General features: G+C 35.2%; 1 protein-coding gene across 2 annotated transcripts in view; it reads right to left on the reverse strand.

The window, feature by feature from the left end:
- Positions 1 to 697: 697 nt before the first annotated feature.
- The window catches only part of Cpne8 (copine 8), a 219,847-nt gene continuing 202,388 nt past the window's right edge, over positions 698 to 18,156 (reverse strand). For both annotated transcript variants that reach the window (XM_063254539.1, XM_063254540.1), the window contains 4 exons: positions 13,172 to 13,274; positions 11,600 to 11,657; positions 7,407 to 7,480; positions 698 to 2,404 (listed from right to left, as the gene is read on the reverse strand). In XM_063254539.1, the coding sequence (XP_063110609.1) occupies positions 2,216 to 2,404; positions 7,407 to 7,480; positions 11,600 to 11,657; positions 13,172 to 13,274 (424 nt within the window). In that variant the 3' untranslated portion in view covers positions 698 to 2,215. The remainder of the gene's footprint in view (positions 2,405 to 7,406; positions 7,481 to 11,599; positions 11,658 to 13,171; positions 13,275 to 18,156) is intronic.

Genomic DNA, 18,156 nt, shown 5'->3' on the forward strand with positions numbered 1-18,156 from the left:
ACAGCATCCCAAGTCTTTGAGAGTAGCAGGTTTTCTGACTTGAATCTGTCACTCTTCTCTCAACAGAAAATATTCTTATTGCTTACTATTTAATGTCTGACTATCCCCGATGCCCAGTTTGTAGATACGGACATTGTAGGTACAGATATGAGAATGGATTTACATTTGTGGAGTATGTTTCTTGGACTTTTCATTGCAAATAACCCATAATGAAGAATTTAAGTGGTTAAAACAAGTATTTTTGTGATAGTAATGAGCTCTACTCCAGTTATTCCTGTATGCAAGCTTATTTGTGCTTCCTAGTCCTAGTGTCTCAATTTAAAAGGAAGAGATGAGACCTGATATTTTCTAGTTATTTATAGCCACACAAAAAGTGAGAATTGCAACTGAGATTGCTCTTTCCTAAAAATCTACTCCTACTATGTTTGGTTACCCTGGTACTTAAATAAGAAAAAGTTCATCTTTCATTTCTTCAAGTCAGTTCAAAGAAAAACGACTGATATTTGATATCAAGAAAAATATATTGATCTTACGACTGATATTTGATATCAAGAAAAATATATTGATCTTATTTACCTTTAGTTCTTGGACTGATAAATGAAGGAAAAAAAAACTTAGGTTAAAAATAGACTGGCATAAATATTTAAGAAAATCATCACACTCCATGCTGTTCATAAATAAAATCTACAAAGAAAAGTTATTCTTTTTAAGGTTTTAATACATACTTAAAAATGAACAATTTAGTATTACAGTTTTGTAACAGTTTCTGTTAGATATGTGTATGTGTATATTTTTTTCAATAAAATAGTTTCATGCTTATAAAAGTCACCCTAGGTGAGGTGGGACAAAGAACAACATACAGTAGAAATAAACCAAGTAATAAATTGGATATAGGTAAGGAAAATATTATAAAGCAGTTACACTGTTGACAGAAAAGAAAAATAAATGAACATACTTTTCTATTTTTTGAAGGCAATTCGCAATCATATCCAGGAATTCTGTGAGAATTTAAGGCCATTTGTTCTGAAGAAATGCTTTAATTTAGACACAACTTCACAAAACTGTAATTCTTGTAAAAACTGTACATGCAAAAACTCTTTACAATTAATTGTGGACAGGCAGTTCAGTATACAGTAGTAGATTATTTCACAAATGTGTTGTGCATTAAGTCACGTGGTTGTATATATTGAACTGGAAATTTCACAAAAGACTCCAGCCTGTGCACCTTGGTGGAGAGGTGTAAAGGTGATAACAAGTAATCCCAATTCGAGAGAGCCAGTATCCCTTTGAATTAAAATATCTAGACAAGATACAATGGAATAAAAAGTTTAAAACATCTGCTACATGATTCAGAGTTAAATATTATTGGTTTTAGTCCTTCTATATAGCATTATGATATAAGGATGCTACTTACACAAAGTAGTTTCTGTGCATTTACAGTTCACAATGTTTGACTTATTATTTCTACTTCACATTACAAAACATAAACTGACTGCAGTATAAATTTAGAACCCAAACTCCATGAAAAATGCATGTTCTTGCAGGGTACACATCTGCTAAGTTTAAACTCCCACACTTGGCAAATGTTACAGAGAAATTTATTACTAAGCAGATGCAGTTTCTTAAGACGATTCAGTTACTCAGAAATATGGAGCGTTTTTATCGTCCCTTATTGGCAATTGTGTTTGTCCAGACAGTCATTCAAAGAGATATTGCTCTGTGATTATAGCTATTGCAATTTAGAAGACAAAGGATTCAATATTTAAAACTCTTATTCTTAAGAACAGTTATAAAAGTATTGAAATTTAAAAAGTAGTAACATGTAAACATTGATACAGAGACTGCTCTCCTATACATACAGCAGTCCAGGACAATATTTCAGTTAAAAACATAGTTTGTGCTTTTTTCCAACAATACATTGGAAATTAGCTATTTTGTCAAAAAGGGAAAAAAAGTAAAGATTCAGAGAAGATATCCATATTTTGCTTCAAGCATTTAAACAATTTTTTCGTCGCTCATGCAACAACCATATTTACAGTTTTGGTTTAGGAAGAGAATTTTGGATCCGAGAAAGCACATTAACTAGAACTGCTGAACCCAAGCTGAGAGAAGCATCTCTATCTCATTCCCTGGTTCATCACAGAGCACCAGGCGCAGTACAGTAGCTCAGCAGTTCTCCCGGGAGAGCAGGTGACTCGGGCCTTTGGGAGCACAGTCAGATCTGTGTCTGCAACGCGTGTGTCGGTGGGGTGTACGGGGGAGGCGCTGGCGACGGCTTGATCCCTCGGGCTCTCATGTAGGAGAGAAACTGCTCTGGGATCTCGGCCAGGACATCCTTCGCCAGTCTAGCCATGCTCAGGATGTGATTTCCACTCCGGTCAATGTAATCCCTGAATGGTACAAACTAAAACAGAAGCGAGAGCTGGTTACTTCACACGACTGGGAAGCTCTGTACCAGACAGGAACATCGGCACCTGTGCACATTTGACTGCAGGAGAATTTTGGGAGCCCAATGTGAGAGTGAAATGAGTAATAATAACATTACCTGACAGAGGACAACCCAACTACAGCAGTAACCAAAACTCTCTAACGTGCACTTGACCTAGAAAGATGGAATTCTCTTGCCTGTTTGGCCCTACCTGGTCCTGACTGGCCACAGTGTTGCTACATGGGTTTGGTGGCTTGGGGGTTCTACAGCTAGACCCATGGGCATCAGGATGAAGAAGTTCACCTCTCGGGGTCTGCTTTTCTATCAAGTGGAATTAATCCATGCCAAATTGAGCTTCAGGTGCAAAACTATTGTCTAATGCAAATGAGGAACAAATATTACTGGATTCAGTATAAAATAGGCATACAGAAGAGGCTTCAACACATTTTTAATTGTTACTTGGATATTACATGGATAATAAATGTAAAATTCACACATTCACTATCAGAAGCAAGCTGAAATATTCATATATTAACTACTGCCACTGAGGTTGAATTTTGAACATTACCTAAAGTCCTATTATTTTGTTTTTTTCTTTAATTAAATTTCTCAGTACCTTTAAATTTTCATAATGATCATTTTCATCACAGGGACTTTATAGCAGTATAGGGCTTATCTCAATTCCTCTTTTCTTTGTTCCCATTCCCTTATCTTCCCTTCAATTCCTGATCCTCTCCTTGTTTCCAAAGGCTTTATTACTATTTTTTCTTTCCTTTTTCTTTTTCCTTCTTTCCTTTTCCTCTTCCTGCTCTCTGGTTCCCCTTCCCAATTGAGCATTTTCTTCCTATTTTGTAATATCAGTTATACATTCTGGTCCTTATTTATAGTTTTGGTTTCTCGCAATAGAGAAACAACACAATATACACATCTGTGTTTGATTCATTCCACTTTAGGGTGTGGTCTCAAAGTCCACCCATATATCAATAAATGTCTCAAATTTATCCTTCTTTACAGCTGAGTAATACTCCACTTTTATATTAAAAAATCCCCCCACATCTTTTTGTCCATTCACCAGTTGAGATAAGCACTTAGGCTATTTCTGAGATTTAAATATTACAAACTGTGCTGCTTAGAACATGGGTGCACATATATCACTGTGGTCTGATACTTTTAATTTTGGGGGGGAGATACCAGAAAGGGGAATAACTCGGTCAAATGCACCCTCTAGTTTTAGTTTTCTGAGGAATCTCCACACTGATTTTCACAGTGGTTGTACCAGTCTACCACCACCAATAGTGGAGAAGTGTTCCTTTTCCCACTACCTCGCCAGCATTTGTTTATCGGTTGTGTTCTTGATAATAGCCATTCTTTCTGAGATAAGGCGGAATCTCAAGTGTTTTTTAATTTGTTTTTGACTAAAATGTGATTCAAGATGTGCTTTTACAAAGCAACTGTTATTAGGAAACACAAAATGATCAAATTGCTATATATAAACCAACTTAAACTTTTAGGAAACTAAATAGCAGATGTAATGTTTCTGATGCAGTAAAAGCATTATCTTTTAAAAGAATACAAAATTACTCTTTTTTAAAAAAAGATACTTCAGGCATAATCATAGGTATGTCACCATAATTCTACCCTATCTCATAATCATGTGGAAAGCTCAAGGATGTTTTTAAAAGCAGGTTATAGAAAACTGAAACATCTTACTCTTGAAGGTCACTAGGTCAAGGGAAAGAAAAAGTAACAGTCTTTAGCTGAGAAGAGACCAAGGTGGAGGTAAAGTCTGACAAAGTTAGATTACCTATCTATGGTTATGGCTTGATATCATGGCAAAAATCATAGAGGTACAAAACAGAACAGTTGAGGTTTATTTTCTCTCTGAAACTAAAATTACAAAGTGACAAAATAGTAGTCATGGGTAAAGGTTAATGAGAAAAAATTATTACAGTGGTAGTTATAGTTTACACTTTATTCCACACATTTTAGAAGGCACAACATTCAAAAATTAACATTTAGTAATGCTGGTACACTTGGTATGCATGTTTCAATTTTGCAATTGAATTTGAAATTATTTTTCAAATGGTTTGGTAGGTTGTTGAATTAAACTGATATTTAAGACATGTACAAGTGCTGAGCTCAAGTACTACGTATGGCAGTGTCACTCACTATCCTCCTTACTGTTACTGTTCATTTACACGATCAAAATAAATAGGGAACTGCTCCCTGGATAGGTTCAACTTACATTCATTCAAAACTTAAACACAAGGGATATTTTATCCCCTTTAAATTTTAATGCAGCTAACTGAAAGTAATACTTTGTTCTGTTGTTTAAAAAACTTATCTTTTCACCTTTCTCAAAGATGCATAATACTGTAGAAATTTTTTAAATTAAAGTTAATTAAAATTCATTTTTAAAGATACCATAGACTGTGATAGTGAATCTTTTAGGACTTTCAATGATACAAAGAGCTTCCTGTGAAATGCTTGCCATAGGTTCACCACTTTAGAACATCAGAATTAAAGATGTACAGTCATGTTCTCTGAATACACACAGTTCCAATCAGTGTAAAAACCTGCTTTTAAAAACTAACTAAGAAAGGAATCCTAGTTTTCAACCTCAGATGTGAGTCCATATCGTATTTTATTTAAGGTTGTTAATGGAGGCGTAGAGTCGAAGGTGCCACTTAAGTCTCAGTTTGAGAACTGTTGCCTATCAAGTCACAGCAAGAAGAATATCCTGCATCCTACAAGTATGCTGGGAGTGGAAAAAGATTTTCACAACTTTCTATCCTTTAAACCTAAAGTATCAAAATCTTTTGCAAAGGAACATTAATCCCTTCAGTCATGTCATGAACTACTCTGCGAGACTGAGACTGACAAATAACTCATTTCCTTTACATCTTATTAGTATCAAATTTTACAGCTTTCAAAATATGCACTCAATTTTTCTTGAAAGGTTGCTCACATCCTTCTAGCTCTACAGTTTCTCACTCAACGCAGCAGACCAGTGTTTACTTTCTCATCCAATCTCTCATTTCTGAGTCTGGAAGCTGAGGACCCTGAACACCATTCTCACACGTTTGTGAATGCACACTGACCATGAAATAACTCACCACTCTTAAAATGTAGACTCATCTTAGAAGAATAAATCAATTTTCTCATCTCACAAATTTAATAATTTATATGATGAATACAAATAAAGGCATTCTCCTGTGAAGAAAATATGTTATCCTTGATACTCCACATTTTTTTTTTACCATCTACCCAGTGGAAGGGAAATGTTACACATGGTTACTTTAATGACTGGCTTTGCCTATTTGCAAAAGCCACTTTGAATCTCTGGGCAAATGGGTTTTTAGTTGCTGCCCTGCTCAATTTTGTTTGATTGCTCCTATGGTGCAGTGCTCCATTAGCGACTTTTTTAGTTTAAACCTTCAAGGTTCTTATTCTCCTTGTAATGGAAAATACAATTTAAATATAATTTTTAAGGAACTGATAGGCTGGCCAGCAGCTTCGTGTAGCCTGGAAAAATGAGCATGCCATTACACACAATGACCATTTCACAGCACAAACAAACAACTGAAATGCCTTGACATATATACTTAGGATACTAAGTCATGTAAGTTTTAAAATAATCACCATTGGAACTCATACTGCTTATCATTCATACTATAGTGGCGTGAGAGCTTGAAGCCGTAAGACTTTATCACATATGACTCACTATGGGGTCATATGCCAAGATACAGCTGCAAATAGTGACATACAAATTGTCTTCCTATTAGATTGTGAGTCATTATTTGTACCCTGAAAATGTGAATCATTATTTGAACTCTAATTGATCTGACTCTGAGATGTCAGAGCCTTTTGTCACGTGAAACTGGAAAATGATCCCATTATATTTATATATATATGAATATAAACTACAAGAATGACTATGAAAATCGGTGTAGATACTGCTCAAAACATTAAAATTAGAAATTTAATTGGAACTATCTAGTCTCCTTCTAGGTATTTCCCCAAAAGAGTTTAAGATTTCATATTAGAGCGATATGCATACCCATATACCCATATTTACAGAAGCACAGCTCATAATAGTTAGATCTTGGACATACCTGTATGCCCATCAAAAAGATGAATGGATAAAGGAAAATGTGATAAATAGTGGAATATTATTCTGCTATAAGGAAAGATAAATTTGAGTCATTGTAAGAAAATGGATGCATCTAGAGACCATAATGTTACATGAAATAAATCAGATACACAAGTTTAAATGTTTTTATATGAGAAACTCAAAGTAAATAAAAATCAAAATAATAGATAACAGAAAATGGCAAGATAAATCTTTTGCAACTGGGAATAGGACCAAGAAATGGAGAAAGTGGGGAGAGAGGAGAAGGGTATATAAAAGGAATTCAAATGTGTTACGTCCACACACCAACTCCCCACACTTTTGTACTGCAAGCACTTTATTTTTTATTTATTTATTTATTTATTTTTGTCTTCTTCGTTTTTATCGGTACCAGGAATCAAACTCACGGCTGCCTGCTTGCAAGGCAGGCACTTATGCCGCTGAGCTAAATCCCCAGCCCCGCAAACACTTTAAATAAAAATACAAATTAAAAATATATACTTAGTTCTTGAGGACTAAAGAATAAATACATGTTGCCCCATTTGACAGTCTGTAATGTTTCCAGGTTTCTAACGGTACTAAAGATCTTAATGATATTTTCTAATAGGAATGTAGGAAAGCAAAGTTTTAGCAATTCCACCATATGTATTGTGAACTAGAAGTAAAGGGGAAAGTAACTGGGTGCTCTTCTAGGCCATGAAACTCAATATGCATCTTATAGATATAAATAAGTTAAATAGAAACAGAAACTCTTTATTTCAATATAAGTTGCTCTTTACCAAAAACAAAACCAAACCACAGGGCTCTTTACAGTGAACCAAACATTATTTTTGTTTAGTTTCTTACCTGCACAATATCCCTTTCAGCGTATTTTCCTCGGGAGGAGACCCTTACATCATCTCCATCTAATTCAACCATTGCTAGAAAGCAAAATATGATCATCAATTCAATATATTTTAGTCAAAAACTAAAACTGTGGGCAAAATTATATATAGATATATTTATTATATCTATATCTGGATATCTGTATCTATATATAGCCCATGTCCTGTGCAATCTGTCCTGTGCTGTAACAAAGAGCCTTTTGACATCACCCCTGCATTCATTTCTGACTGAGTGCACATTTCATAGATTGAATAACTTTTGAAAGGTAGACAGAGTCAATGCATTGTGGAACAGTCTTGGGTTCACCTATCCAGGGTACATGTTCCATCCTTGTAGGACTGTCTTAATTTTTCTTTCTTGTTTAAGAAACCTGGCAATTAATTACAGAATTTTCAATACATGTCATACTTCATTCTCACTGAGAAACTACAATGAAGTTATATATCTACACTACCTAACTTTACTTAATGAATAAATTACAAAACAAAATGGCATTTCAGTCCTGTACTGAATAAATAAAGTATATTTTTTTGAAATTAGTTAACAATTTCAACATTGCATAGATCAGCTGACACTTAGTAGTGCTGTGATATAAAGGAATGGCTTATGCCACATGTTATGTTTTAATTAGGAACATTTTCCAGAGTTTAAGTTTTCAGTGTGAATTATCTAAATAATTAATTATATGAGAGATGCTAATTCATGCTTAAAGTATAATTCTATTATTAATAATGCATTTTGTATACACAGACTTTCCCAGACTCCAGAGAGCCTGTATGCTTGCTCTTTGCACAGAAAAATAAAATATCATTTGGTCAGAATATGATTCTTCCTTCTTCACTATTTTCTTTAGGATCTGGATTATGCATTTTGGTAAATGAATATTCTTCAAAATTTCATTTTTCTATAACAAGTTCACAGGTTTGGCTAATCCATTGGTAGTTTACATCACTGGAAGAGAGCTACCATTCAAAGGCACAGAATATGTCATAATTTTGTAAAATGTATACACTGCAACCAGGAAAGTAATCAACTTACGCAAAAATACAAAAGACCTATTTTTTTCTCCTTTACTTTATAGACATGTAAATAGGGTGCTCAAATATTTTCAATAATTAATTTGCTTTCATCTAGGTTTGCTTTTACAATTTTCATGCTAGTTTGAAACATAATTGTACACTGATGGAAAAATGTCAACAAACACAGACATTTTTCCTTTCATCCTGTAATAAACCACATCAATTACTCTATACTGCCTCTAAAATGGGAAGCAAGAACCAGATGATAATCTAAGTCTCAATTTCCAGAATTCTTTATAGTCTTTATTAGTCTTTGACAGGGTTTCATGCCCATTAATGAAGACATTGACAGTAATTCAGGTAGTTCTGAATTAGAAGGATGAGAGCTTATGATTTTCCACCCTCCAGTACGCCTCTGGTTTAAAAGCTGTACTGGCACCAATAGGAGGAAGAGGAATGGTGTGTAGGTGGTAGAGGGGTTACTAGACTTTCCAGACTGTCAGCCCCCGTCCCACTGCCCGCCAGTGCCTCTCCTTGGAAAAGTGCAGACAAACATCTCTCCAGCCGTGGGAGATGCTACGGCATTAGAATCACTTCTACCTAGCCCTTCCTCTAACCTGAATCAAAGCAGGGAGCAGATCTTGCTTTAACTCAAGGTTTGACTACCATGTATGGAAAAAAAAGGTCCTGCTTGGAGAATCTTTCTTCTTAATGAAGGTGCTTTATAGAGAGGTGAAAATCACTATGGAAAAGTATGCAGAGCATGTAACACTGCTATTTACTAGATTATAGAAATAAATATGAATATTCACTAATTGAATAATTTACAGACTGCAAAATAATGCATTTCTTGCCCACACAAGACAATGTTTTTCTGGTTCAAAGATGCGTAGGATTTATGTGGTTAGCTGACACAATCTGCAAGTGAGGGTTAGTGTTTACCGACATCAGTTTAAACATGAGCTATATGAACACACTATACAGCAAACTGGGTGGTGCTGATGGCTGATCTATAAATGACAGCAGGAAATTGTATGTCAGAGGCTTTCTTTATTAAACATGAGTACCTTTTCTTTTTTCTCCTCAGCTATGGGACAAGAGATGTGTTTTGAGAGGAAAGAAAGACAAGTACTTTAGAGAAGCTGCTACTATTTCCTACTCTGAACCTGCAAGCTTTTCCATCCTGATAAAACTTCTGTCATGGTGAAAGCAGGAATGGGGTAGGGCAGGACCTACTTCTCTGTTCACATATTCCCAGAAGAAAGCATCACTCTAATTTCAGGGAGCACTTCTGCTGGGAAAGCAACTCCCTCTCTGTCTACAGTCCTCACTTACTCTTCCACCTGAATCCAAAAGAGCCAGCGTGAGTCAAGCTCTCCCCTATCACAGGAGGCCTGGAAATAAGGGGAGGGCGCTAGACCCTTGGGAAGAAAAGATGGAAAGTCAGCTGTGCACCGGTTGACAAAACTCTTAAATTCACGTCTAGTATTAAAGCTGATATATGGCTTTGAGTGACTCTTGCCTATCTTTTTTAGTTAGTTCAAGATCTCAGATAAAGAAAGAATGAACTGTTAAACACCAAATCCTAAGGAATTCATTAGGAACAAAAGCAGGCAGGGGTGGCCATTTGATGAGTACAGTTTTCAAACAGCTATGCCTCCTGCATAGAAATGTATAACCAGAAACACACACCAGGAAGGTCACTTTGTGCCACAAGTCACGTTACGGAAGCTCCCGAGGAACAAGGGGTAAAGGAGATTTGCCATCTCTGAGGCCTTTTACCTAACAGAGGAACTTCAAAAGAGTCTATAAGACCTGTGATAAATCCATGAGTGGTGAATGGATGGAGGCAAGAAACAACGGAAGCCAAAGAGAAAAGTATGATTTACTTAAACTTAGCAATCAGGAAGTTTGTGAGTCACTGATTAATGCAGATGATCAAGTACACAAAGCATTAAATGTAGCTTACCTTTCCTGACTCCAGAAATGTTTCAAATTCACTTCTCAAGTAAAGTGCAAGATACCAATACTCAGAGATGCAGGAAGTATCAGCAGAAGCAGCACTCAAGGCTAAATGACTTTCTTTAGAAAGCAGAAGAGTATAAGGATAAAAAGGATGGCCAGCCAAGTGGAGAAATCTAAAGGACTCCAGGCCACAACGAAAGCCTTTCTTGTAGTGGTTTACCTGAGACTGACAGGCCCACATTATCCGGGGTGGGGGTGGGGGGCAGGAATCACTCCAGTGATCATCACAATTTAGCTACTTTGTCTCCAACTATTCTAAACCTATTTTCCTTTTTCAAAATTCCAAGTGAAATACATGGCCATTGTTAATAAACAAATCAACAAGTGAACAAGCAAGCAAACAAGCAAATCGTGAACCAGGTGAATGTTACATGGTCATGCAACTGCTGCTCAACACAATGTTACTTAAGAATTCACCTCCAATAACTAGATACTGATTATCCTTCAAGAAGTCTAACCTAAATCAGGAGTTGCACAAACACCTGTCACATAATTTGCATTGAAACAAGGTCTGAGCACACAGAAAATTACTCAGTGAGCCAATTTAGCCTACTTATATAAGGTCTCATTAAATTTCAGCTGGTCAGTTTCATTTGTCATTTTACTTTGCACTTTCACATGACAGAACTTCCTTATTTATAAAGTTAATGTCCATCAACTAGCCAGGGCCTGGAAACATATTAAATTAGCATGCTATGCTTATGTTAACATTTCTTTTCACAACTTAATGATTTATTAATTTCATGCTCATCGTTAAAGGCTGTAGTGAACGCAGAGTGTGTTTTGCCTTGGGAACTAAAACTCGATTTATCACCTTGTCAGTCTTAAGTTTTATTCTGAGGTATAAACTACATGTCTCTAATGAAATACCAAGCTACAGTTAAATTAATCTGCAAACTAGAGAGACAAGGTCCTCGTCCAATGACAAAATCTTTTATTTTGCTTACCTTAATAGACATTCTCATAAGCTATCTATATGTCTACAAAGATATGATATACAAATAAAACAATCACATTCTTCCCCAAGGGCAGTAATACTAGAAAACTAAGAGTGTTATATATCAGATTAAATAAAATCTTAAGGAAGACAGTTGAAATTTTATTACTCACCATCAAATTCTGCTGGCCCAACACCTACTATAATTATTGACATTGGAAGTTTTGAGGCCTTCAAAAAGAAACACAATCCAGTAAGAATTAGGAAATTGAGTTCTTAAGAGGCAAATATATTGAGGTTTAAGTCAGTTTGATAGCTTCTTGGCATATTCAAGACTAACAGCATAATATGCTTGATTTCACTCTCAGCCTTTCCAAACTGTGCATAAGCAAATCTATTCCTCAGAACGACCCCTGCTACATAAACTCAGCTAAAACACTAAGGAGAACATGATTTCACTGACTACCATCAGGCAAAACCTTCCTTGGCTGACAACGTGTCTTGGGGTTTTTTGTTTTCCTGCTCCTTCTCCTCAGCAAAATCCGTTCTAATGGGAGAAAATCGCCTGAGGCCCATAAAACAGGAGCAACATACTCTACCTTGCCCAAAGTTATAAATGGTTAGTAAATAATAAAAACAAATGATCTTTACAGAAACTTATTTTTAGTATTATTTATGTATTAAATATCCATGAAGTTGTGAGGGAGACTAAATATTTGATGTTATAATGCGTTTTTTCATTATATGTATTCCTCAAATTATATTAACACTTTAAATAATTAAGTGGGAAAGATGAGAGCCCCAGCAACAAACAGAGGCACAGGACAGCAACCATACCCGCAGCTATGAGGTCAATGAACTAAAAACAACTGCTTCTCACGGTACCATGTCTACACTATTAATCCTTGGTTTAAAGTGTAAACTAATGCCAATGACCAGATAAAGGCAATCAAGGCGAATTCAACCCCCATGTAACTAGTTAAAAATAAACAGACATGTAAGAACACTTGAATCCCGCTATAACCTCTCCCTTGTGTTTGGTTTTTCTTTAAAAACATTTGTAAGGGATCTTTTTCTTCCCCACATGTAACTATTTTTTTTTTTTCGCACCACAGCTAACTATATTTCTCTGTTCCTAAAAACAGTGAGGCTTGATAAATCATTTACTCACACAACTTGCTTTTAAAAGTTGACTTTGTACCAAACATTGCTAGCCTAGGTATAGAAATGGTGGGTAAAAATAGATATAATTTTAACCAACTCATATTTAATAAATGTAGATTTTTAGGACAATTTTAAAGAAGATAATTAAATCATAAAAGCCAAATGTATAAGTAGGAATTATAATGAATAGTAAAGTACATATTAAATCAAACTCAGTTCCTATTCAGTTTATATAGAAATAGGATTTACTTAGCATAGTTCTCATGTTACTGACAGGTAAAATTAAGGAATAACCTGTACAGGTCAGAAGACTATACACATTGTATACAAGGGCATCAAAGTAATATATTAGTCAAAATCAAATACATTCATGCAAATACCCCCCACCATACACAGACTCACACAAAGACACAAAAGGAACTGTGCTCTGATTGAATTGTTCACGCTCCAGCTTGGCTTTTGTGGATCAATAGGACAGATGTGTGTGCAGTGGTCTGCCTAATGGTAAAAATACCATTGGCTACAAAGGTATGGGTACTTTGTTTCACTGTTAAAACACCTAAAATGCTGCCCCCACTCACATTAACTATGGACTCCTTCGTCTGAGCCATATCCGAGATAACACCATCAGTCACAATCAGGAGCACGAAGTACTGGGAGCCGTCCTTCACTGAAGAAGCATATCTGAAACACAAGGAAGAGGCGAGGACTACTACAGAATATAAAAGTTTCTCTCTGTGCAGTGGTGCTTCATAACAACATGAGCCAACAAATCTTTCTGATCTTAAAATATTTAAACATCTTAGAAGCCTACATTAATCATTCCTGAGTACACTTTTTTTTAAAGCAACACACTAGCAGGATGGCAATGTCAGTGCCACCAACACGCAGGAATATGTGGCTGACCTAGAAGTTTGTACACGAAAAAAGTTTACCAAGACGAAGGTTTATTTAGAACAAAGGGATGATCCTAAATTATGGGAACAGACTTCTCTCAACTAAGTAACACACTTGTGTATGATATTCAATAAATTACTTAAGCTGTCTGAACTTTCTTACCTTGAAAACTGAGGTAACAGTGCGCCTTTGCTATTTTTGCATGGATTAGTAAATTGCATGTACACTACTCAGAATTGTAAAAGTGTTTTATATATTGTAGCAATAAAAAAATGAGTTTTGCTGTGAAACCATATATAGCCAATGGACATACAATACGAATATACTTAATGTCACTGAAATGTACAAATTAAAATGGTTTATATGACAGTAAACCATTACACTAACTCCACCTCAATACAAAAAGTACAATAGAGTCAGGTGCGGTGGTGCATGCCTGGAATCCCAGTACTTAGGAGGCTGAGGCAGGAGGATTGATACAAGTCTGAGCCAGCCTGGGCTACAAGGTTAGCTAATTGCATAGTGAGATCCTGACTCAAAAAGACAGAAAAAAATGCATCAAAATCAATAGAAGTAACACCTTTTGACGTACCTCCATGTCAAGTTCACTGTGCTGAGAACTATTGAATTTAGGGTTTTTACACTGAGCTATGTATCTCTAGCTAACCCTTTTCGGTTTTAAAGTTTTGAGATAAGGTTGTGCTAAGTTATCCAGGGTAGCCTCAATTTATGTTGCTCCTGCCTCAGCCCCTGAGTGCTAGAGACTAGATATAAGCATGTGCCACAGTGCACAGCTAATGTTCTTAATTTGTTTGATATGATATGAAAAGGAAAATTATAGTCAAGAAAAATTATGCATGAAGTCATAATATATTCTAGTATTTGAAGAATTTCTAAGAGCTCTCACCAAATAAAACAATAATTTAGAGAAGGATTTTATGAATGTGATGTATATTATTATATTTCTTCTCTATGATGTATTCTAGTTCAGGTATCTAGATTACATTGTCAACAGGATAAATTTTATGAATTTCATAAATGACTGCTATTTAACTCATATCCAGTGATGAGTAGATATACCAGTGTTTCAGGAGAAAAGACAGTAAATTAAAAGCTTGGCCTATATTTCTAAAGTATCATCAACCAGATCACATAAAACCAGATTCAAGAAAAATTCCATGGATTAACCAGTAAAATAGCTTCTAACCTCAAGAATCAAAGAGATCATGTTTGAATAGGGTGCAGACTGACACATAGGAAATCACCTCAGAACATAACTTATTTTTAAGGAGAATTAGCAACCATATGAAGAACTAAAATTTTATCAAATGGTGACTCTAGAGAATAAACACGATAATACACAGTAAAATGCTGTGTTCACTCATGCCTGTGAAGGGACGGTTGGAATAGTGCCACATGTACAGTCAGAAAGACTCAGAGCATTGAGCAACTTGTCCTGGACCTCAAGGAATCTATATTCATTTGATGGTAATATAAATAATGGAAAACAATCTAAAGAAGATAGAAACCTATTTCCCTACTTAACTTTTTGTTAAGAAATCTAGCAATTTGGACTGGGGATTTAGCTCAGTGGCATAAGCGCCTGGCTTGCAAGTGCACGGTCGTGAGTTCAATCCCCAGTACCAACAAAAAAAAAAAAAAAAAAAAAAAAAAAAAGAAAGAAATCTACAATTGCTATCAAGAATTTGGTTATTATTTAAATAGCCACTATTCGTTTAAAAAATATTTCTTACAAATCACAATTTGGAAAGTTTTATATTTTAGGCTACAAATAATAGAGGAAAAACTTCTGAATAAAGTTTCGCTTTATGATTTTCTTACCCAGCTATTCTCTTTAAAATGGCAAATTCTACCAGATTAAAAATCAGTAAGAAAAGTGAACATTTTCTTTTGATTTGCAGGAATATATGTCTAAGAGGAAACTACATTCATACTATGAAGAGAGTTGGAAATACACTAAGCAGATCATAGTCAATTAGGAATTTCTCTGAAGTTTGTTGTTTTATTTTAAAAACTCAAGAATTTTCCATTTCACTTTATAATATATATGCTTGTTTTATATTTCTTAACTTTAAAGAAATTAATGCTTTATAACGATGTATTTTTTTTGTTGTGAGGTCTACTTCTAAATACACTTAATTTGAAAATAAATCAAACTTTACCTAAGAGACACCTAACTCATGTGAGAATTTATCACTGCCAGTATTACAAATCCATCTTTTAAAACTCTTTATTGTTTCTATGGCATTTGCTCTATGCATTGGCATATCGTTGTACACTGCCAGTGAAACTAAACATCAAACAAAATCAGTGTGGTACCACTATTTCTTCTAATGTAGCCTTTTGTTTCAAAAGTGTTACATACTTATAATAAACATAATTAATAAGCTGCAGAAATTTATTAAGTAAAAAGTATAAGCTGGCCACACCTCAGCACTTCTTCCAGGATATGACAGTAACATACAGCCTTGCAGATTCAGTTCTACTTAAAAGGTATTACAGAAGCTTGTCTTTTAGCATAACCTGATGGTGAATGAATCTGGTGCTAAGCTATATAATTAAAACTCTATTAAAAGCCACCTCACTGCCTTTTGTTTAAATATAGCCAGTCTATAATTCATACCTTACTATGACAAATGTGAGAGAAAAGTTAACTGCATCGGTACAATGGAATTCAACTGCCTTTCCTTTTTAGTGTTCTGTTAAAAGTTTCCAAGAGTGGAGCTGGGCGTGGTGGCTCACACCTGTAATCCCTGCACTTGGGAGATTGAGGCAAGAAGATTCTTGCAAATTCAAGACCAACCTGGGCTACAAAGTAAGCTCAAGGTCAACCTTAACTGCATAGTGAGACCCTGTCTCAAAATTACAAAAAAAAGTAATAATAAAATGAAGTTTCCACCAGTGTTTATACAAAAGTTCATAAATGGTCAGCTCATATTTGTGAACTGCGCTTGCAGTTTATTATCTGTTTAAGAGGATAGGGAGGACATGAAGACAAGGAGAGAAAATTAATTCAGGAATGCTTTGGAGGGGGGGGGGTTGGGAATATAGCTCATTGGTGCACCTGCCTGGCAGGCGTTAAGTCTTGAGTTCAATTCCCATTAAACCCCCCACCCCCAGCAAATGAATGCTTTTTATTATTTTATTTATTTTCTTGAGAAGCTAGGGGTGGAACCCAGGGCCTCATGCATGCTAAGTGAAACATCTCCCATAGGGTGATATCCTCAACACCCAGGGTGTTTTATTTAAGTAACTTACCTAGGATTCATGCAATGTGTTAACTCTCCTTAATATTAAATGAAAAGGTACATGCATTTAAATATAACAACACAAAGTAACAGTAAATTTTGGTAGCATATTATTGTCCCAAACTACTTTCATCCATCACACTCTGATACTTTGCTATGATACCTTACATCTAATGCAAACAAAGAGTTTAAGTTAGGACCTGTCTTTGTTCAACCTTGGAAAATGACTTCTGTGACAAGACATCCCCAAGAGTAGTAAGAAGACTGAAGGGGATCTCAGCTGTCTGAACCATTCCTACCTAATATCTTGTTCCACAGTAGCACAGAAATAAGACAACTCTTTGATGTCTTCTGTGATATATAGGGCACATTACTTTATCTTCTCTGAAATTATTATAGAAGCTAATTTTATAAATTCCCAGAACTCTACTTGTATATAGTACCTAGCAATGAGAAGGGAATATAATTAATTGCTCATGGCTCCAAAACCTATACTGGAGAAAATGTTAAAAATGTAAAAAATCTATTTATACTTCTCACTTTTCATTAGTGTATAAATGAATTCTACAGCACTTTTCAAAACCCTTAAATGTTTGGCTAAAGTTAGTGCAGCAACTATGAAGCCCTGCCTTATTTTGAGATAATCAAAAAGATATAGTCTCATATCCTTTCAAATATGTAGGCAGAATTTGGAAAAAACGCTGCATTTGCATTAATTTGTGGGTTTACAAAAGCAGTACAGAACCCAAATTCCCCCTATATTCTGGTACTTTACCATCTTTCCAGTTGGACTTGTTCTGCAACTTAATTGTGCTGTATTTTGCACTATTTGGGACACAGACGGGTGCTAAAGTACCAGGGCTCACCTCAGTGGCTCTCCCCTGAGAAAATCCATTCCAGGATGACAGTGATGTATTGAGGACCATTCTGAGTCTGACTCTTTGAATTGACATTTTTCCAATATTTGTAATCTGCAATTTGTACTAAAATGTGAATTTATATCTCAGCCCTGTACATGCACAACCAAAACAACATGAAGTACTATTTATTCTTGTCTGAGATTTATCATTGTTTCTATGGTATGCTATTCTTTTGTTTTGCTAGCTTATATTTTGACCCACATAACTGACTTCACGGTGCACTAAGACGTCATTTCATATCATTTGAAAAGTGTACCCTACCTTGTAATGTAACGTAAGGCAGGGATTGTATAAGATATACACGTACATAGTATATTTTCTTAATTTATTGTTGGCTGTAAAATAAAGCAGAATCAAAATCATATCAATACACTGTAAATTTTTAGTTAATCCTCTCATATCATATAGATCACTTTTTAAATAAAAAATAAGACAAAAGTGATAGAACTTTTCTGTGAATTTATGTTAGTATAACTATGT

The sequence above is a fragment of the Cavia porcellus genome, unplaced genomic scaffold, assembly GCF_034190915.1.
Source record: "Cavia porcellus strain 051 isolate PalLab524CR breed Dunkin Hartley unplaced genomic scaffold, mCavPor4.1 scaffold_8, whole genome shotgun sequence".
Lineage (NCBI taxonomy): Eukaryota > Metazoa > Chordata > Mammalia > Rodentia > Caviidae > Cavia > Cavia porcellus.